We start from the raw sequence: 21992 nt of genomic DNA on the forward strand, positions 1-21992 counted from the left end.
CTGGCACACATAGGCGTCAGTGGTACCAAAGCACTCCTTCTTCATCTTCGGTGAATCCCGGTGCCTTTCCTGCAACAATTTGGCTCTTGATTCCGTCAATGCTAGCATTTCCTTTCTGGGCTTCTTTGATCTGGCTAATCAAAGTAGGTTGCAGCTCTATGCTTGCTAGGTATCCTTCACTAACTAGTTCCAGTCTAAACTGCTCAAACTCTTCATACAGGCTAGGTTGTTCTGCTGCGATCATGGAGTTCAGCTGACATGGTTGTCTACTCAAAGCATCCGCTACCACATTGGCCTTGCCGGGGTGGTAGTGAATTTCTAGGTCATAATCCTTAATCAGTTCTATCCATCTTCTCTGCCTCTTGTTCAGCTCCTTCTGAGTGAAAATATACTTCAGGCTCTTGTGATCCGAATAGATCTCTCATCGATTGCCCATGAGGTAATGGCGCCATACTTTCAAGGCTAAAACTACGGCTGCAAGCTCGAGGTCATGGGTTGGATAATTCTGCTCATGCTGCTTCAGTTGTTGAGACAGATAAGATATCACCTTGCCTTCTTGCATCAACACACATCCAAGACCAATCTTGGATGCGTCACAATAGATGTCGAATGGCTTGGTGATGTCCGGCATGATTAGGATTGGGGCTGTGGTTAGTGATACATCTCCAACGTATCTATAAATTCTTATGTTCCATGCTAGTTTATGACAATACCTACATGTTTTAGTCATACTTTACAATGTTTTTATGCATTTTCTGGGACTAACCTATTAACAAGATGCCACAGTGCCAGTTCCTGTTTTCTACTGTTTTTGATTTCAGAAAAGTTGGTTTACAAATAATCTCGGAATCGGACAAAACAAAAGCCCACGGCCCTATTTTCCACGGAGTGTTCCAGAACACCGAAGAAGAGTCGGGGAAGGCCAGCAGGGGGCCCACCCCATAGGGTGGCGTGGTGGGGCCCTTGGCCGCGCCCAGATGTGGGGAGGGAGCCCCCTGGCTCCCCCGATGCTGCCCTTTTGCCTATATATTCCTTCCGTCGTGAAAACCCTAAAAAATCCAGTCATATTCCACCAAGGGTTCCGCAGCGCCGCCGCCATCGATGACAAGTTTCGGGGGACAGAATCTCTGTTCCGGCACGCTGCCGGGATGGGGAATTGCCCCCGGAGTCATCTCCATCGACACCACCGCCATCTTCATCGCTGCTGCTTACTCCCATGATGAGGAGGGAGTAGTTCTCCCCCGAGGCTGAGGGCTCTACCGGTAGCTATGTGGTTCATCTCTCTCTCCCATGGTGTGATCTTTATGTGATCATGAGCTTTGTAATCGAGTTGAATATGTATATGTTACTCTTGTCTATTATGCACTCTAGAGGTTACTTTAATATGAACTCCGGAGTCACTCTCCACGGTGTGATGGTGACAGTGTGCGCATCGTGTGTGATTCCTTTATGACGTTGTGGAGCTTGTTTACTCCGGCTTGAGGTGTGCTTTTGCATCCCTACACAATGAATGGTGTTTGTTATCCAACAAGAGAGTGTTTGAGTGTAGCATTTATTTATTCAATTATGTAATCATTGTTGAGAGTGTCCACTAGTGAAAGTATGATCCCTAGGCCTTGTTTCTAAGCATTGAAACACCGTTTCCAACAAGTTCTGCTACATGTTCGCTTGCTGCCATTTTTATTTCAGATTGCAATTACTACTTATAATCATCCATATTACTTGTATTTCACTATCTCTTCGCCGAACTAGTGCACCTATACATCTGACAAGTGTATTAAGTGTGTTGGGGACACAAGAGACTTCTTGTATCTTAATTGCAGGGTTGCTTGAGAGGGATATCTTTGACCTCTACCTCCCTGAGTTCGATAAACCTTGGGTGATTCACTTAAGGGAAACTTGCTGCTGTTCTACGAACCTCTGCTCTTGGAGGCCCAACACTGTCTACATGAATAGAAGCGTGCGTAGACATCAAGCTATTTTCTGGCGCCGTTGCTGGGGAGGTAAGGTAAAAGTTATTCACATCCTCCGACTACTAAGCTATTTCCTAGCACTGTTGCCGGTGTGTGAGTGCTCGAAGCTATTTCCTTTAGATTCTGCAGTTATATCTTTTTGTTTCTTGTTTTTATTTCACTAGTTAGGCTTAATGGAAAACAACAAAAAAATTAGAGATCTTTATGAACTTTATATTGAATTAGGACATGATGTGTTTGAAGAGAGAATTAAAAAACCCATGGAACTTTGTTTGCAAAATAGTTGTAGCAATGTTTTTAGCATGAAATTTTTGAACACTATTATTTTTAATGCTATGAAAAAGTCTAAGCTTGGGGAAGCTGGTTGTGATATTTTTAGTCCCCCAAGTTTTGAGGAGAAAATTTTGTTTGATAATACTTTGCCTCCCATTTATGATGATTATAATGATAGTGGTATTTTGGTGCCCCCTACTATGGAGGATAAAGTTTATTATGATTATACCATGCCTGCAATTTATGATGATTACAATGATGGTTGTGATAGTTTTACTCCCACTATTACTAATAAAATTGATTATGCTTATGTGGAGAGTAATGATACTTTTATGCATGTGGATCATGATAAGAATGCTTTATGTGATAGCTATATTGTTGAGTTTATTCATGATACCACTGAAAATTATTTTGAGAGAGGAAAGTATGGGTATAGAAATCTTCATGTTACTAAATTTCTTCTCTTTATGATGAATGTTTTGAGCTTTCTCTTGATTTGCTTTTATTTGCTGGGTACTTTAAGACCTACTGGTCCTTATGAGAGAGGGAGACATGATTTAATATATCACAATAATATTAAGTCTCCTCTCCTTGTGTTGAAATTTTTGAAGTTACACTTGTTTTGTCTTCCTATGCTACTCACTTTGTTCTTCATTGACTTGTTTTCTTACAAGGCTCCTATGCATAGGTGATACGTCTCCGACGTATCGCTAATTTCTTATGTTCCATGCCACATTATTGATGATATCTACATGTTTTATGCACACTTTATGTCATATTTATGCATTTTCCGGCACTAACCTATTAACGAGATGCCGAAGAGCCAGTTGCTGTTTTCTGCTGTTTTTTGGTTTCAGAAATCCTAGTAAGGAAATATTCTCGGAATTGGACGAAATCAACGCCCAGGGTCCTATTTTGCCACGAAGCTTCTAGAAGACCGAAGGAGTCACGAAGTGGGGCCACGAGGTGGCCAGACACTAGGGCGGCGCGGCCCAAGCCCTGGCCGCGCCGGCCTAGTGTGTGGGCCCCCTGTCAGGCCCCCTGACCTATCTCCTCCGCCTACTTATAGCCTTCGTCGCGAAACCCCCAGTACCAAGAGCCACGATACGGAAAACCTTCCAGAGACGCCGCCACCGCTAATCCCATCTCGGGGGATTCAGGAGATCACCTCCGACACCCTGCCGGAGAGGGGAATCATCTCCCGGAGGACTCTTCACCGCCATGGTCGCCTCCGGAGTGATGAGTGAGTAGTTCACCCCTGGACTATGGGTCCATAGCAGTAGCTAGATGGTCGTCTTCTCCTAATTGTGCTTCATTGTCGGGTCTTGTGAGCTGCCTAACATGATCAAGATCATCTATCTGTAATGCTACATGTTGTGTTTGTTGGGATCCGATGGATAGAGAATACTATGTTATGTTGATTATCAATTTATATCTATGTGTTGTTTATGATCTTGCATGCTCTCCGTTGTTAGTAGAGGCTCTGGCCAAGTTTTTGCTAGTAACTCCAAGAGGGAGTATTTATGCTCGATAGTGGGTTCATGCCTCCATTAAATGCAGGACAGGTGACAGAAAGTTCTAAGGTTGTGGATGTGCTGTTGCCACTAGGGATAAAACATCGATGCTATGTCCGAGGATGTAGTTATTGATTACATTACGCACCATACTTAATGCAATTGTCTGTTGTTTGCAACTTAATACTGGAAGGGGTTCGGATGATAACCTGAAGGTGGACTTTTTAGGCATAGATGCATGCTGGATAGCGGTCTATGTACTTTGTCGTAATGCCCAATTAAATCTCACTATACTCATCATATCATGTATGTGCATGGTCATGCCGTCTCTATTTGTCAATTTCCCAACTGTAATTTATTCACCCAACATGCTATTTATCTTATGGGAGAGACACCTCTAGTGAACTGTGGACCCCGGTCCATTCTTTTAATCGAATACAATCTACTGCAATACTTGTTCTACTGTTTTCTGCAAACAATCATCATCCACACTATACATCTAATCCTTTGTTACAGCAAGCCGGTGAGATTGACAACCTCACTGTTACGTTGGGGCAAAGTACTTTAGTTGTGTTGTGCAGGTTCCACGTTGGCGCCGGAATCCCTGGTGTTGCGCCGCACTACACTTCGCCGCCATCAACCTTCGACGTGCTTCTTGACTCCTACTGGTTCGATAAACCTTGGTTTCTTACTGAGGGAAAACTTGCCGCTGTACGCATCACACCTTCCTCTTGGGGTTCCCAACGGACGCGTGTTGAACGGAAAGACAATACGTCATCTACGCACAGCAATAGGAAGAGTGTTAGATTTAAACATGTTTTATATATGCTTCTTGATGCTTTCTTTTCAACTCTCATCTTTGTGTGAGCATCATAAAAATCACTATGCCTAGTTAAAAGGCGTTAAAGAAAAGCGCTTATGGGAGACAACCCATCGTTTTTATTTTATGTTATTTTTGGCTTTTCTTTTTGTTTTGAGTCAAGGTGCTTGTTACTTCTGTAGCAATACCTTTGTATCTTTATTTTCTTGCATTGTTGTGCCAAGTAAAGTCTTTGATAGAAAGTTGATCCTAGATTTGGATTTCTGCGCAGAAACAGATTTTTAGCTTTCACGAATTTGAGCTTTTCTCTCTGTAGAAAAATGTAAAAATTCTGAACAAAATCATGAGTAATCCTCAGATATGTACGCAACTTTCATTCAACTGTAGCTTTTCCATCTGAGCATGTTAAGTGCCTCGAAAAAATTCGACTTTACGGACTGTTCTGTTTTTGACAGATTCTGCCTTTTATTTCGCATTGCCTCTTTTACTGTGTTTGAGTGGATTTCTTTGCTCCATTAAATTTCAGTAGCCTTGGGTAATGTCCAGAAGTGTTGGGAATGATTGTGTCCTTGCTGAACATGTGAATTTTTGATTATGCACTAACCCGCTAATAAGATTACTTCGAGTTTGGTGTGAAGGAAGTTTTCAAGGATCAAAAGAGAAGGATGATATTACATGATCAAGAAGAGTTAAAAGCCTAAGCTTGGGGATGCCCCCATGGTTCATCCCTGCATATTTCAAGAAGACTCAAGCGTCTAAGCTTGGGGATGCCCAAGGCATCCCCTTCTTCATCAACAAACTTATCAGGTCATCTCTAGTGAAACTATATTTTAATTCTTTCACATCTTATGCGCTTTACTTGGAGCGTATGTGTGCTTTTATTTTTGTTTGTGTTTGAATAAATTCGGATCCTAGCAATTCTTCGTTTTATTTTTCATGTTCATGGCGAAAGCTGAAAGCCGCAACACTTATTGTTATTTGGTTGGAAACAGAAAATGCTTCATGTGGTAATTGATATATTGTCTTGAATAATTTGATACTTTCCAATTGTTTTGAGCTCTCAAGTAGATCATGTTTAAGCTCTTGCATCATGTAGTTTAAACCTATTAGTGGAGAACTACCGTAGAGCTTGTTGAAATTTGGATAGCATGATTGGTCTCTCTAAGGTCTAGATATTTTCTGGTAGAAGTGTTTGAGCAACAAGGAAGACAGTGTAGAGTCTTATAATGCTTGCAATATGTTCTTTTGTAAGTTTTGTTGTACCGGTTTATACTTGTGTTTGCTTCAAACAACCTTGCTATCCAAAGCCTTGTATTGAGGGGGAATGCTTCTCGTCCATCCAAAACCTTGAGCCAAAACCTATGCCATTTGTGTCCACCATAACTACCTACTATGTGATATTTTTCTGCCATTCCAAGTAAATACTTCATGTGCTACCTTTAAACAATTCAAAACTTTATTACTCCTTATTTGTGTCAATGTTTTATAGCTCATGAGGAAGTATGTGGTGTTTTATCTTTCAATCTTGTTGGGCAGACTTTCACCAATGGACTAGTGGCATATACATCCGCTTATCCAATAATTTTGCAAAAAGAGCTGGCAACGGGGTGCACAGCCCCAATTAATTAACTTTCATTAATAATTCTCTTCACATGTTTTGCCCTGATTTATCAGTAAGCAACTTAATTTTGCAATAGACACTCCTCCATGGTATGTGAAATGTTGGAAGGCACCCGAGGATTCGGTAAGCCATGGCTTGTGAAAGAAAAAGGTTGGGAGGAGTGTCATCTATAAATAAAACTAAAATACATGTGTAAACAAAAGAGAAGAGGGATGATCTACCTTGCTGGTAGAGATAACGTCCTTCATGGGAGCCGCTCTTTGAAAATCTGTTTGACAAGGGGGTTAGAGTGCCCACTACCATTCGTTGACAACAAAAAACACCTCTCAAAACTTTATTTTTATGCTCTCTATATGATTTCAAAACTTGAAAAGCTCTAGCACATGATTTAATCCCTGCTTCCCTCTACGAAGGGCCTTTCTTTTACTTTATGTTGAGTCAGTTTACCTACTTATTTCTATCTTAGAAGCAAACACTTGTGTTAACTTTGTGTGCATCATTTCTTATGTGCTTTCTTATTGCACTCATCATATTAATTTGTGTTGATAATTATCCATGAGATATACATGTTAAAAGTTGAAAGCAGTTGCGGAAACTTAAATCTTCCTTTGTGTTGCTTCAAAACCTTTTATTAAGAATCTATTGATTTATGAGTTAACTCTTATGCAAGACTTTTTGATGCTTGTCTTGAAAGTACTACTCATGAAAAGTTTTTGCTATATGATTCATTTGTTTAGTCATTATCTATTTGTTAGCAAACTATAGACCATTGCTTTGAGACACTTCATTCATCTCATATGCCTTACAATAGTATTGATCAAGATTATGTTGGTAGCATGTCACTTCAGAAATTATTCTTTTTATCGTTTACCTACTCGAGGGCGAGTAGGAACTAAGCTTGGGGATGCTTGATACGTCTCCAACGTATCTATAATTTCTTATGTTCCATGCTAGTTTTATGACAATACCTACATGTTTTAGTCATACTTTACAATGTTTTTATGCATTTTCCGGGACTAACCTATTAACAAGATGCCACAGTGCCAGTTCCTGTTTTCTGCTGTTTTTTATTTCAGAAAAGTTCGTTTACAAATATTCTTGGAATTGGACGGAAAAAAGCCCACGGCCCTATTTTCCACGGAGTGTTCCAGAACACCGAAGAAGAGTCGGGGAAGGCCAACAGGGGGCCCACCCCATGGGGCGGTGCGGTGGGGCCCTTGGCCGCGCCCAGATGTGGGGAGGGAGCCCCCTGGCTCCCCCGATGCTGCCCTTTCGCCTATATATTCCTTCCGTCACGAAAACCCTAAAAAATCTAGTCATATTCCACCAAGGGTTCCGCAACGCCGCCGCCATCGAGGACAAGTTTCGGGGGACAGAATCTCTGTTCCGGCACGCTGCCGGGATGGGGAATTGCCCCCTGAGTCATCTCCATCGACACCACCGCCATCTTCATCGCCGCTGCTTACTCCCATGATGAGGAGGGAGAAGTTCTCCCCCGAGGCTGAGGACTCTACCGGTAGCTATGTGGTTCATCTCTCTCCCATGGTGTGATCTTTATGTGATCATGAGCTTTGTAATCTAGTTGAATATGTAGATGTTACTCTTGTCTATTATGCACTCTAGAGGTTACTTTAATATGAACTCCGGAGTCACTCTCCATGGTGTGATCGTGACAGTGTGTGCATCGTGTGTGATTCCTTTATGACGTTGTGGAGCTTGTTTACTCCAGCTTGAGGTGTGCTTTTGCAGCCCTACACAATGAATGGTGTTTGTTATCCAACAAGAGAGTGTTTGAGAGTAGCATTTATTTATTCAATTATGTGATCATTGTTGAGAGTGTCCACTAGTGAAAGTATGATCCCTAGGCCTTGTTTCTAAGCATTGAAACACCGTTTCCAACAAGTTCTGCTACATGTTCGCTTGCTGCCATTTTTATTTCAGATTGCAATTACTACTTATAATCATCCATATTACTTGTATTTCACTATCTCTTCGCCGAACTAGTGCACCTATACATCTGACAAGTGTATTAGGTGTGTTGGGTACACAAGAGACTTCTTGTATCTTAATTGCAGGGTTGCTTGAGAGGGATATCTTTGACCTCTACCTCCCTGAGTTCGATAAACCTTGGGTGATTCACTTAAGGGAAACTTGATGTTGTTCTACGAACCTCTGCTCTTGGAGGCCCAACACTGACTACAGGAATAGAAGCGTGCGTAGACATCAGTTAGTCTTGCCTTAAGCTCCTGAAAGCTCTCTTCACATTTGTTAGTCCAGTCAAACTTCTTGTCCTTCTTCAACAGTTGTGTCATCGGTCTTGCGATGCTTGAAAATCCTTTAACAAATCTGCGGTAATATCCTGCTAATCCAAGAAATGCGCGGACCTCGGTCTGAGTGGTTGGGGCTTTCCATTCTTCAACGGTTTTGATCTTGGCGGGATCTACGGCAATTCCTCCTGCAGACAAGATATGTCCCAGGAATCCTACTTCCTTCAACCAAAACTCGCACTTGCTGAACTTGGCATACAACTTGTGCTGTCTAAGGGTTTCTAGGATCACCTCCAAATGTTGCTCATGTTCTTCTTCGGATTTGGAGTAGATAAGGATGTCGTCGATGAAGACAACGACAAACTTATCCAAAAAGTTCATGAAGATCTTATTCATGATGTTCATGAAGTAAGCAGGGGCATTGGTTAATCCAAATGACATGACGTTGTACTCATACAACCCATATCTGGTGGTAAAGGCAGTCTTTCGGATATCCGTTGCACGGATCTTCAGCTGATGATAATCAGTCCTAAGATCAATCTTAGAGAACACGGTGGCACCGGTCAACTGGTCAAACGGGTCTTCTATCTTCGGCAAGGGGTATTTATTCTTGATGGTGACATCGTTAAGCTTACGGTAATCCATACATAGACGAGTGGCACCATCCTTCTTATCCACAAACAAAACTGGTGATCTCCAGGGTGATGTACTTGGTTGAATCAAACCTTTGGCTAGCATATCATCCAGTTGCTTCTTCAGTTCCACTAACTCTGTCGGGTTCATACTATAGGCTCTCTGGGCTATAGGTCCTGTTCCAGGGATTAACTTGATAATAAACTCGATATCCCGATCTGGGGGCATACCGAGTAGATCATCAGGAAACACATCAGGGTATCGACAGACGATCCTGATCTGATCCAAGGTTGGCTTGGCTAAACTCTGGTTGCAGGTGAACTTTCTGGGCAATCTTTCAGATATGTGCTCCACTAATACTCCGGTGCTACTAGTCATGGTGATGGCCTTCTTGGCACAATCAATCAATCCATGGTGTTTGGACATCCAGTCCATACCCAGTACTACTTCCAAACCTTTTGCTCCCAAAACAATCAAATTTGCATAAAAATCTATTTCATGAATTCTGATAGGCACATCCTTGCAAATTTTTCTAGCTTTTGTTGTTGATCCAGGTATTTGAACTATCGTGACATGTTTCAAACTGATGGGTTGAATTTTACTTGTGCATGCAAAATCTTCAGTGACAAACGAATGCGATGCTCCAGAATCAAACAACACTCTTGCAGGTACTGAGTTAACAGAAAACATACCCAGTACTACGTCTGGTGCTTCCTGAGCTTCTTCCGCACTCACGTGAAAGAGGCGGCCGTTGCGGTTGTTGGGGTTGTTGGGGGTGAACTTTCTGCCGGTGGAGACACGACGCTGTTGCTGAGCTGGTGCAGCGGTGTTGGGGTGGCCTTGGCTAGCTTCTTGGGGCACTCGTTGGAGTAGTGTCCCACTTTTCCACATTCATAACAGGTTATGGTGGCCTTGTCCTTGGGTGTAACGGGGGTGGCGTTGCTCCCAGTCCTTGGAGCGGTATTGGGGTTGTTGTTGCCGGGGGCTCTCATCGGTGCACGGTTGAAGTTGTTGTTGTGGTTGGCATGGGGGTTGTTGTTGTTGTGGTGGCCTCCTGGCCTTGGGTTTCCTCCACTCCGGTTCTGAAAACCGGGGTGTGACATCTGCATCTGCGGCTTGTTGTTTCTTGGGGCGAAACCACCGCTTGAGCTGGGGCGATACCTTGGGGTATTGTTGGGCCTACTTTGGTGCATCATGCGGCGTTTGCGGTTCTCGTTGGCTTGGTGGAGTTGTCCCTCCATCTGAATGGCAGAATCCACCAGGGCTTCAAGGTCGGCAAAGGGAATGTTGACCAATACGGTCTGCATCTCATCGTGCAGTCCGTTCAGGAATCTCTCCTTCCGCTTCTCGGTGGTGTCGGTTTCATCGGGGGCGTACCTTGACAGGGTGAGGAACCTGTCGCGGTATTCTACCACCGACATGCGGCCTTTCTTGAGTTCCCGGAACCCATCCCTCATTTTTTTGATCAAACCCGGGGGCACGTGATACTTGCTGAACTTGAGCTTGAAATCTGCCCAAGTCATCATTTGACCCGCATTTAATGCACGGGCGCTTGTCCACCAGGCTCTTTGTGGTCCTGCTAAGTAGTGCGTGGCAAACATCACATTCTCGTTGGCTTCAACTCCAGCCACTTCTAGATTGTTCTCCACAGTTTGGAGCCAATCATCCGCATCGAGTGGTTCTTTAGTCTTGCTGAAAACAGGGGGGTTTGTGTTTTGGAAGTTCTTGAGTTTGGACCATGGGTGATCATGGTTTCCATGGCCTTGATTAGCGATCTGTTGCAGTGCCGTGATGTTGGCTTGTCTTTCAGCCCTTTCATCCTCTCTATCTGCCATCAAAGTCTGCAGCAGTTGCATCATGGCATCTTGATTCGTGCTACGAGTTGGAGGGGCCATCTGAACATGGAGATAGATCATGAGATAAGAGGGAATTTTCTATGGCTTGTTTTGGGTAAGTTAAAAAAAATTAAAACTTGAATTATTTTGATGTTGAACATAAACACACATTCATTCATTCAAACATCATATATTACAAGCTAACACTTGAATGGTTTTAAGAACCATTTTCTCGCACTACGATACAAGTGACGGGATACAATCTCACACCTACACATGTGATCAAGTGCAACTACTCATCATCATCCACATCGATCGGGATGAATCCATCTTCTCCGGCTTCGAGGAACTCGTAGTCCTCAACATCGGTGTACTCATCTTCCTCGAAGTCATCGTCATCACTCATGAAGGCTTCGCCTCCCTGAATGTCTTCTCCTTCTTCCTCCATCTCTCTCAGCTGGTCCTCTTGGGCCTTGACAGTTGCCTCCAAGGAGACTATCTTTGCGCGGAGGCGCGCAATGGTAGCGTCCTTCTTGGCACGCTGCAGGCGGAGTGACTTGCGGTCCTTCGCAAGCATCTTGATAGCATCGACATGCTGAGCCAGATTGAGGTGAGTCTGGTTGGCGTAGACACGAGCGTTGTCCAGCTCCTTCTGGGTCTCGTGCAGCATAAAGTCCAGATGCTCCACGTGGTACTACAGCACCGGGTGTGATGACAGTGCCATGGGTCCTCCGGTGGGATCATGCCTTGCAAAGTGAGCAAAGCGAGTTCCCTGGAGCTCAGTCACATGTTGTCCGCACAGACGGGCAAGTGCTTCCTGCTGAGCACGAGCGAGTCCGTCCAGCCAGTTGTTTTCCCTGATGGAAAAGAGGATCCTCTCAGAAGTAGGAGGCTCCATCTTGCCCCTCAGATCAGCGGTGATAACCCACTGAAGTTCCCCTCCGGGCTGGTCGTTGACCTCAGTTCCGTAGAACTCTGGGTGCGGGCGCTCGAGAAGGTCAGACAAAGCGCCCAAGTCGCTCTCGAAAACCAAGTCCCCACCATTGCCCAGCTGGTAAAACTTGGTGTTGGCTCCTTCCATCTGAAAGTGAATTGGATGAGTAAGTTAGAGACGTGAACAAGTGTGGCAAAATTTTATGTAGATTCATAAGGAAGAGCATGCCTTATCATTCGGAAAAGATCTCAAGGAAAAGAGAGTGAATAATTTTTCAGAAATATTCACTTCATTTGTTTTTGAAACTAAATTTTTCAGAACGTCCATTCTAACTAGGGTCTCCTAAGGTCAAACAATGGCTCTGAAACCAACTTGTCAACACCCGGATTTTTAAGTCCAGATGCCTATTATGCCATACATCACAATCCCAGGAAGATTGTTGTTGCGAGACATAACAGTTGATATTATAAGTCATCATTCATTACAAACCATCATCGTCTTACAAAAGTAGATCACATGATCTAATATTACAACAATAGTTGATCTATTGATCAACGAACATCACAAATAGCGGAAGTGTAGTAGTACTGGCTATCTAATCCACAGGCCAACGCTTGACGTTAGAAGAACTCCTAGTTGTTGTAGACGTCCTGCTGGCCGTCATCTTCATACTGCTGCTCCTCTTCATAGTCTGGCCATTTGAATAGCCAGGGACATAGCCGTGAGTACTTTTAAAGTACTCGCAAACAAATACTAATGTAAGTACTTATCAATTTTAGTCAAGGGTGCTAAGCTCTAGGTTTATTTGCATAAAGCCAATCTTAGTTCCTAAGCATTTCATAAAAGACTCTTCATTTGCTAACTAACTCAAGTGGGAACATTAGTGTCATTCCCACAACTCAGTTGTGATTCAAGTCAAGTCACCATTTCAATTCATCATTCCTTTTTAAGAAAACATCTGACAACGGAATAGTATGGCCTTTCCAATAGTCTGTAACCGTGGACACGGCTATTCGAATAGGTTTACACTCTGCAGAGGTTGCACACTTGTGCCACAACATTTGATTACATCCGTCAGGGATAACCCTGAATAATTGTAACTCAGTACGTGGATCATCAACCCTAACCTTTCACTTACATACCCTAGTATAGGCACCTCTCCCCATGAGCTTGGCCTCCCAGTGAAAACAAACCATCAGCCTGGGAACTGCACAGGGCTTGGGCCGGACAGTCACCTCAATTCACGTCATTTCACATTATTTCACTTTCAACGGAGGAAACCTCGGCATAACCCCTATGACGCTTGTTTAGAGGGAACCCATACTAAGATACATAAACTTCCAGTTAATCCCTATCGATAATCAGGTATTGTGGGGGTACTAAATAATTGGAATGGTATCGCATCCGAACCCAACCATCAGTTTTTATCAAATTCATCATGTCATTCATGTCATTCAAGTCACATTCACCTTCAAAACCTTTCAAAGTCATTTCATTTCACATGTTCCCATCTGGAGTAGTCAATTTTATTGGTTTAGCACAAGCAACTAGTCATGAGGGGTGATATCTTGCTTTGATTGCTCTAGGCTAAGTTAGATGATCTTGTTCTACTCTAGACCAAGTGAATCATGAATCAAAAAGTAAACTTTGATAAACCAAAAGCAATAAAGCTTGTAAGTAAAAGCTTGTAAGTAAAAACTTGGGATGGGGTCATCTATTATATTATTAAAACAACAAACAACTAACGGTATAGATTAGCTTGGCAAAATCAGATTAAAAGACAATGGTCAAGATTAAGTTCGTGACGTCAGCTGTTGTGGATTTCAATCGCATGGACCGTGTCCTGCTACACCACGTTTGAAACGATGGAAGCAAAATTTTCCACGCCCCCACTTATATCTAAACAAACTCTGTTTCTTTGGATGCAAAAATATCAATGGATCAACTCTTTCCATGCGTAACACCCAATCTCAACCCAGCAAAAACTCTGCGAAGTTAAGAAATTCCCACGGTGGAGATCAATCGGCAAATACCGAAAAAAGTATCCAATCTGTTATCTGGTACGATTTGATGAGAGCAAACCAAATAGACAGCGTTTTCTTTATCTCTTAGCATATCTACAAAACCAGCGCAAGAATAGGACCCTTTTGTTTAAAGATCCCATCGTTCTCGATCTTCCTGTATTCAATATCCTCCATGGCGATCTCCCCTCAGCAGAAGCCAACCATGAACCATGCAAATGCGCCGCAATCAGAAGCTACAGCGCTCACCAGCAACGTATAGAACCAAAGCGAGACCGAGCCCACTGCGTCCGCTTTCAACATAACGCATGCACTCCAACATCGAGCATCGGCAGCAGCAGCGGGTGAGGTACATCGTGCAGCGCCGGCAGTGCCGGCATCGCCGGTTCATTGAGAGGCGCCTATAGTGGTACCAGCTGCCGCAGGCAAGGCAGGGGAGCCCGGCTGACCCTCGGCAAGAACCGCACAATTTCAGAGAGATCGGCATTGCTACGACTCCACGTTGAAGTATCAGGCGCATGATAGATTGAAGTCTGATTCCCTCAGGCGTACTGCGTTGTTTTCCTGAAACTACTCAAGGCCTTGGTAGTCACGGCCTCATGGTGCTGACACATGCTGCTCAAGCGCGATGCACCGCAAAAACGCTTGCCGTCCGAGCTGCTGTCGCAAGCACATCCATCAATATGAACTATGACTCAAGAAGAAGAACAACCCCATGGCATCATCAACTACGCAGTACGTATATCACCGCCACGCAGCTATGAATGATTCATTCATGATGGCACGCACTACTTTCGGATGCAGGGAACGCTTCGTTTTTCTGCAAAAGAAAACAAGAAGCCGAGGCATACACATACAGTGTGGCTACTAATATCTAGCAGGTGGAGGCTCAAACATATGATGGACACTAGCGATTAGTACTATTGTTTCATGTCCCCTGCACTAATATCTAGCAGGTGGAGTATATTCTTTATATGTTATCATGCCATCCATACACAACTGCAATCTCAATGATAGTTTCAAAACATTAATGACAGGTGAATGTGAAGCCGTGGAAGTATCAGATGGTAAACTAATTTAAGGTAACTTCATACTTCTCATCGAACTTTGTTTTTAGATGCTCCATATTCTAAAATTTTAGTGCTCATTTTTATAGATTGTATTGATAAATTTAGTTTTGAGTGGCCTAATTTTGTTGCGAGAAACTACTTATCTTCGGAGTAAATTACGTGTGTTAGAGTGTTTCTTTAGCCTTCTGGGACTTCTCCTTCAAACGGAAGAACTATTTTCATGTTCCTGGTAAACTACAGATTTTTATTTGTCTAAAAATAAGATTGATGCGTCTATGAGCCCCAGTAATTTATTTGTACTGTAGGTCCACTTCATGTATAGTCCCTGTAATGTCAGAGTTCTATTGTTGGCTGCAACTCAGAGTCCTCATGAATGTTTATCATGTTCTGACCAGGCATTTATCAGGAAACTATACATTTCACCCTATGCATTTTACAGCTGATTCATATATGCTGTGATGTCCTCTTTCTATTTAGCGAGCTCTTTCAATTTTTCAAATATTTAAGCAATTCAAATGTCTGGAAGTAGACATTTCATTTTATTTTCTTCAGAGTACCCTGTAGCATCTTTAATTTTTCTTATAGTGGAATCAAGAACTTATATATCATAACAAATTAGTGATGATAACTAAAGGCCTCACTTTTACTATAGATGATCAAGTATTTCTTGAAAAATAAGAGATTATATTTTTAATAATGATTGGAAAAGATATGCCCATGCTATCATGTTTGCAACTCTGTTGTGGTTTTCGCGTTACCTTCAAGAATCGTCGCGGTTCGTGACTAACACATTGGAGATCCTATATTGCAACGACACTGGATCTCAGACAGAAACAGCTCGAAGACGATAAGGACCATTCTCTACTGGCGGTTTTTGGGCCGATGAGCACTGCTGATGCAAATGTGACGGTACTACTCTCCAACAACTTTCAAACTGAGTTTAATTAGTTTTTCTTCCTGATACAGCCGGCGGCCAGAATCAAGAAAAGCACAACGAGTTAAGAAATTTTGGTAGAAGTCCTAGAATATTGTTTTCCAAACATACCAGAACTACATCGATACATGGCACATCAGTGGTGGTGACATACGCATATTCTAGGCATCCTTGCTTTTGTTTTTTAGTATGGTCTGCATAGTTTAGCTCAGGAGATATTTTATAAATATTTTTATTTACTAACAATTTCAGTTAATCAATAGTCTAAATTTGAAGTTCCACAATCTATTGCATGGAGTTAGTTTACGGGGGATATCTGAGGGAAATCCTCTTCTAAGAGCATGCTGTAGAACAAATATAGCTCCCAATTATTCAGATTGAAGATTGCCACATATAGTCCACTCACAATGTCCTAATTTTTGTGTTATGGTGTAGTTGGTGGATGTGAGTATCCTCGGTGTGTTAAATTAGGCCTAAAGTGTATTGGAATACATAAAATTTGTCATCAGGTCGCATTTGACCGTATGTATACAAACATGGATAATTTTCTCACCTTGATGTGTTATATACTTATATTCCTCTCCGACAACAATAGGATAACATAGAAAAAATAGTTATAGTGCTACATATATCGTCTCAATGTAAATCAGGTACACGTTTTAAATAACCATTTGTAGGTTGGTCTTGCTCTGCTTTGTTGTCATTATTCTTTTGATGTACACTTCCATGTTGCTTCTGCTGGGTTTAGACTTGGCCATATATCAATTACATGAATAGGATGGCATAAAGATCATCATTTGCAAAATACAGTTCAACCTATTATGTAATTTAGGATTAGCAAAATTCAAAGCGGACGAAACCAAATAAAGTTTGTGAAACCTATAGAGTATATCCCTAAATATGGTGCACCGTTATATATGAACATACTTCAAAACTTATTTTACCTACAACTGGGCTAAACACACAAACCATGTACCATTTGATTTATCATTCAACATATGGAAAATCAACATCGATCAAGTTCACTATAAATCATGAAAGGATAAAATCCAAAGCATCAAGCATCTAAAAAAGTACACTATTTAAGATTAAATAAAATTTCAACAAGTCTAGCAGCGCATATGTGCGGGCCACTTCGCTAGTTAAGCATAAAGTAAAATGTGGGGTGCCTTGCTCTTGTAGAGCTTTGCACTTTGCAAGAATATTAGCTTGCCTTGGTTGGTGTACTGATCAAAGTGGTCTTCTTCTCCTTGGAAGTGGACCTCATCCTCCTCTTGATACTCCTCGGTACTAGCGTCTAACAACGAATACGATGTACACAATCACCAAACAAAGCTTAAAAACTAGACTAAGCACACACATGAGTCACACAAGCTAGGCTAGCATCACAACATTATTATTATGTTGGTTGACTTTGTTTTCTTCTTAAGAAAAATAATTTCCACTCATTACAAATATTAATTAGGGTTTCTATTTAATTCTTTGGAGAAATAATTTCCTCTCATTGAATCTTGTTAAGATTTAATCTCCTCAAATAATAATATATGACCTAGGTTGACCAAGGTCAACTTCTTCATAATCATCATTTAGGAAAATGATTTAAATGAGCTGATAGACCTCATGCAATTTAACACTACATAGTAGGGATTTAATAATTCAATATGAGATCAATTAGACCATAGTCACTACCTCAAGTTGAGTTACTTGAGACAAGATTTAAATGAGAGAATAGCTCCCATACTATTTAATAAATAATTTTGAACAATTTAAATGGACTAGAAATAGCCATAGAGCCATTTTTAATCTAGACCATGATCATACAAACAACTATGTCATATTTTTACATATTCTGATAGACAATATGAAATGTGATTTTTGAGAGTTGGAATCAACTCAAAAGCATTTTTGGTTGATTTTTAATAATTGTTTGAAGTTGCAAAAGGCACTGCCTTGTTATTTTTATCACATTTATTCTACAAGGAATCTAAGGGTGAGACCAGTGTAGTTGTTTAGATAATTTTCTCAGCTTTCCAAATATATAAAATTTATGAAGTTTGGCCCAGTAGATTTGATTCTATTTAAATTGGAAAATGGATGCATTAAGCAATTTGAATAATTCGAAAATATTCGAATTCAAACTATGGGCTTAGGCGGGAAACGTAGTTGGGCTCAGCAGAGAAAATAAACTAGGGCCGGCCCACTTCGCGTCCAGCGCGAGCAGGCTGCCTGACAATGGGACCCACTGTCAGTGGCTCTTAAATACCGAATCAGTATGGTTTGATATGGGGCACACGATTAGAATTAGATCTAACGGCTGGCGTGCATCGTCGTCGGCGATGAGCGCAGCTCACTGGCGCGGCGAGGGCAGGGGGTCGGCGGCGCGGTGATCGTCGGAGAGGTGCGGCGGCGACGTTGTGGACGATGGCGAAGCTCCTCGAACAAATGGCAGCTCCGGGGGTGGCTTCTGGCGTCTCCTCCTTCCGCGGCGGCGTCACAGGCTCCGGCGAAGAAATTGGAGGACGGTGGTGGGCAATGTCGAGCAGAGAGGGGTCGAGGAGAGGTTGTGCTGAGAGGGGAGGCTGGTGGTGTGAAGAAAACGAGAGGGGAGCGGCTCCTTTTATAGCTGCGGAGTGAGGGCGTGGTGCTGCGGCAAAGTCGTCCATGGCGACGTCGCTACAGGGGCGCAGGGGCACTAGCGCTGACGCAGGTGGCTCGGCCACGTCACGGCGGTGACGCAGGGCTTGATCGCGGTGAAAACGAGGCGGAGGCGAGGACAGGCGCGTGATGTCTCTGTCGCGGGTACCGGCGGATGGCGTCGACGGTGGCGTCACGCACAGGGTTCCCGCGGGCCAGCGAGCATGTCTATGGCGTAGAGTGTGACGTGGTGGAGCTGGTGGCGCAGAGAGAGGGGCACGGGGTGGCGTAGGGGAGTGGAGCGACGTCATGGCCGAGCGTGCTCTGGTGCGCGTCCGTGCACGCTCTGGCGTGCTCGTGCATCACTGGGCGCGTTCGTGCCGTCGCGTGTGTTGCTCCAATTCGTCGATGGCCGTGTCTAGCGTGTCGAGCAGAGCAATGGGAAGAGCCAGGACATGATTTGGCATGGTGGATTTGATCAGAGAGGAAGTGAGCATGTGTGTGTGTCATGCATGCCACGGCATGACTTTGTTCTACAATATTTTGCACAAAACAATGAGTCTCTGGTACTGCAATGATGCAAGGGGTTGCTAGAGGTACTTAACATGACATAAGATCGATGATTGAGGCATTAGTCCACTGGGTTTTGCAATGATCTAGTTTGTGTTTCATTGTTGCTACTTTGCTTGATCACCATTTGAAATCTAGCAAGAATTTGCAGGGGTGCTTTTGAGCAAAGTTGTTCACCTTGATGTTGTCTTGGATGAGGTGTAAAGAGTTGACATTGTTTAGTTTGAAAATCTCCCAATACAGGGGCTCAAAGTAGGTGTCATGTTAAAATTGGCAGATTTGACCATTATCTTATGTGAGCATAATTTGATTTCATATTTGATTTGATTTGAGTTTCTTTGATTAAAAAAGTGTTATAACGTGTTTATTAACATTCTTCAACTAATGGCACAAGCCAAAGTGGCATAGATAAAAGATTTGCAATTTGTCCATAAGCACATGCATGTGTTGATTTGAATTTTTCTTATTTCTTATTTCTTTTTTCCTTTCTCTTGACTTCATCAATGGATCATATGTTAGGGTTTAGCATCATTGTTCAATCACACAAACAAGCATCATGGTAATAATACAAGAATTGAGTATGAGCACTATGCGTAGTACATGTGTTGAAAAAGTTTTTGTTGGTTCTGAATTTTGGATTCTTGGAAACTCCATTTCTTTATTTATTGAAATTTGGGATGTTACAGATGCCATCGAGGACGACGACGTTCCACGGAGGGAGGACAAGCAGGCGCTGGCGGCGCTCCTGGGCTCCACCCCAAAGGAGATGCACCTGATGCTTATTGGCAAGGGCAGCGCACGGGCGGCGTGGGACGCCATCCGCGTATGGCACCAGGGCACGGATCGTGTCCGCGACACTCGCGTGCGCCGTCTGCGCACAGAATTCGAGACCATCTGGTTCAAGGACGGCGAGCGCATCAACGAGTTCGGCATGCGCATCTCCAACCTCGCCTCGTCCCTGCGCTCCCTCGGTGATGCCTGCGATGACGAAAAGGTTGTGAGAAAATTCCTCTATGTTGTGCCTAGGAAATTCGTGCAGATCATCTTCAGCATGGAGACAATGATGGATCCATCCACCATGACCTTCGAGGAAGTGGTGGGTCACCTGCGCACCGTAGAGGAGCGCCTAGAGGGCGATCTGGACGGATCAGGCTCCGGCGGCCAACTGCTGCTCACGAAACAGCAGTGGGAAGCCAAGAAGAGGCAGTCCCATGGCGGCGCACCCACGGGCAAAGGAAAGGGCAAGGTTGGCCTGCTGCAACAGGGAGGTGCATCAGCGCCGGCCGCAGGTGGCGACGTCCCCAAGTATCGTTGCCGCTACTGTGGCAAGAAAGGGCATTGGGCCCGTGAATGCCGCAAGAAGGAGCGCGCCGAAGCTGCCGCGGGCGTGCACCCCGCCGCGGTGAACCTCGCCCAGGCTGAGGAGGACGAGAGCCTAGCCATGATGATGGCCTGCATCGAGGAGGTGCTCGAACACGCACCCCCTTCGGCCCCCTCCGTGATCGACAACACGCTGGCCTGCACTGGAGGCCACGTCTTCCTCAACGAGCAGAGGGCAATCGTCACGCCCTCGCACGCCGGCGAGCATGGCAGCCAGGTGTGGTTCCTGGACACGGGCGCCACAAAACACATGACTGGCATGGTCGACGTGTTCGCCGGCCTCGATCGCTCCGTCACCGGCAAGGTTCGGTTCGCGGACGAATCCATCGTCGACATCCGCGGTAGAGGCACCATCGTGTTCGCCATCGTTGGGGGAGATCATCGCGCCTTCACGGAGGTGTTCTACATCCCCGCTCTAAAGAGCAGCGTCGTGAGCTTGGGCCACCTCGACGAGAGCTAGTACGATGTGCGAATCCGCCGCGGCATCCTCACTGTGCGCGATCAACGAGATCGCATGGTCATGAAGGTACAAAGCTCGCCGAATTGGCTATACAAACTGTCTTTTCTTCCAGTGCAGCCAGTATGTCTCGCTGTTGGGTTCGAGTCCGATGCCTGGCGGTGGCATACGCGGCTCGGCCATCCCCACTTCGACACCATGAAGAAAATGGCGCAAGGCGGACTGGTGCGAGGACTTCCCCGCATCGAGCATGCCGACGAACTCTGCAAGGCGTGCCTCGAAGGGAAACAGTGGCGCCTTCCATTCCCACAAAAGGCTCGTTTCAGGGCAGAGAAACCTCTGGAACTAGTCCATGGCGATCTGTGCGGGCCAGTGTCTCCTCCAACTCCGGGAGGCCAACACTATGTGCTCCTGCTCTTCGATGACCGGAGCCGTTACATTTGAGTGGAGCTACTCAAGACAAAGGACGATGCCGCCCGCGCCATCGTCAAGTTCCAGGCTGCGTCAGAGGTGGAGTGCGGCCACAAGCTCCATGTCCTGCGCACAGATCGCGGCAGAGAGTTCACGCCGGCCACCTTCTACGAGCACTGCGTCGAGTCTGGCGTCCAGAGGCACCTCACCGCTCCCTACTGCCCTCAACAGAACGGGGTAGTGGAGAGGAGAAATCAAACGGTGCTGGGGATGGCGAGGAGCATGCTGAAGGGGAAGCAAGTGCCGAATCTCTTCTGGGGCGAGGCTGTGCTCACGGCGGTGTTCATCCTGAACAGAAGCTTCACCCGCAGCGTCGACGGGATGACGCCGTACGAGGCATGAAGCCGGACGTGCGCTTCCTCCGCGTGTTCGGCTGCGTCGGCCACGTCAAGAACGTGCGCCCTCACTTGCAGAAGCTGCATGACCGGAGCGTGCCAATGGTGTTCGTGGGGTACGAGATTGGCTTCAAGGCCTATCGGATGTACGACCCCTCCACCAAGCGACTGCACGTCTCCCGCGACGTCGTGTTCGACGAGTAGGCATGCTGGAACTGGGAGGCACCAGCGCAGCCGCCGGCGAGCAGCT

The 21992-nt window shown here is 44.5% G+C and overlaps 1 protein-coding gene across 1 annotated transcript; it reads left to right on the top strand.

Moving 5' to 3' along the window:
* The first annotated feature begins 18838 nt into the window (after positions 1–18838).
* LOC139839267 (uncharacterized) lies at positions 18839–21749 on the top strand. Its single transcript, XM_071829316.1, has 4 exons — positions 18839–18902; positions 19786–20909; positions 21057–21251; positions 21387–21749. Exons 1-4 carry the CDS (start codon positions 18839–18841, stop codon positions 21747–21749), a joined length of 1746 nt encoding a protein of 581 aa, XP_071685417.1.
* The last annotated feature ends 243 nt before the right edge of the window (positions 21750–21992 follow it).

The sequence above is a fragment of the Lolium perenne genome, chromosome 4 (genome assembly GCF_019359855.2).
Source record: "Lolium perenne isolate Kyuss_39 chromosome 4, Kyuss_2.0, whole genome shotgun sequence".
In the NCBI taxonomy this organism is placed as follows: Eukaryota; Viridiplantae; Streptophyta; class Magnoliopsida; order Poales; family Poaceae; genus Lolium; species Lolium perenne.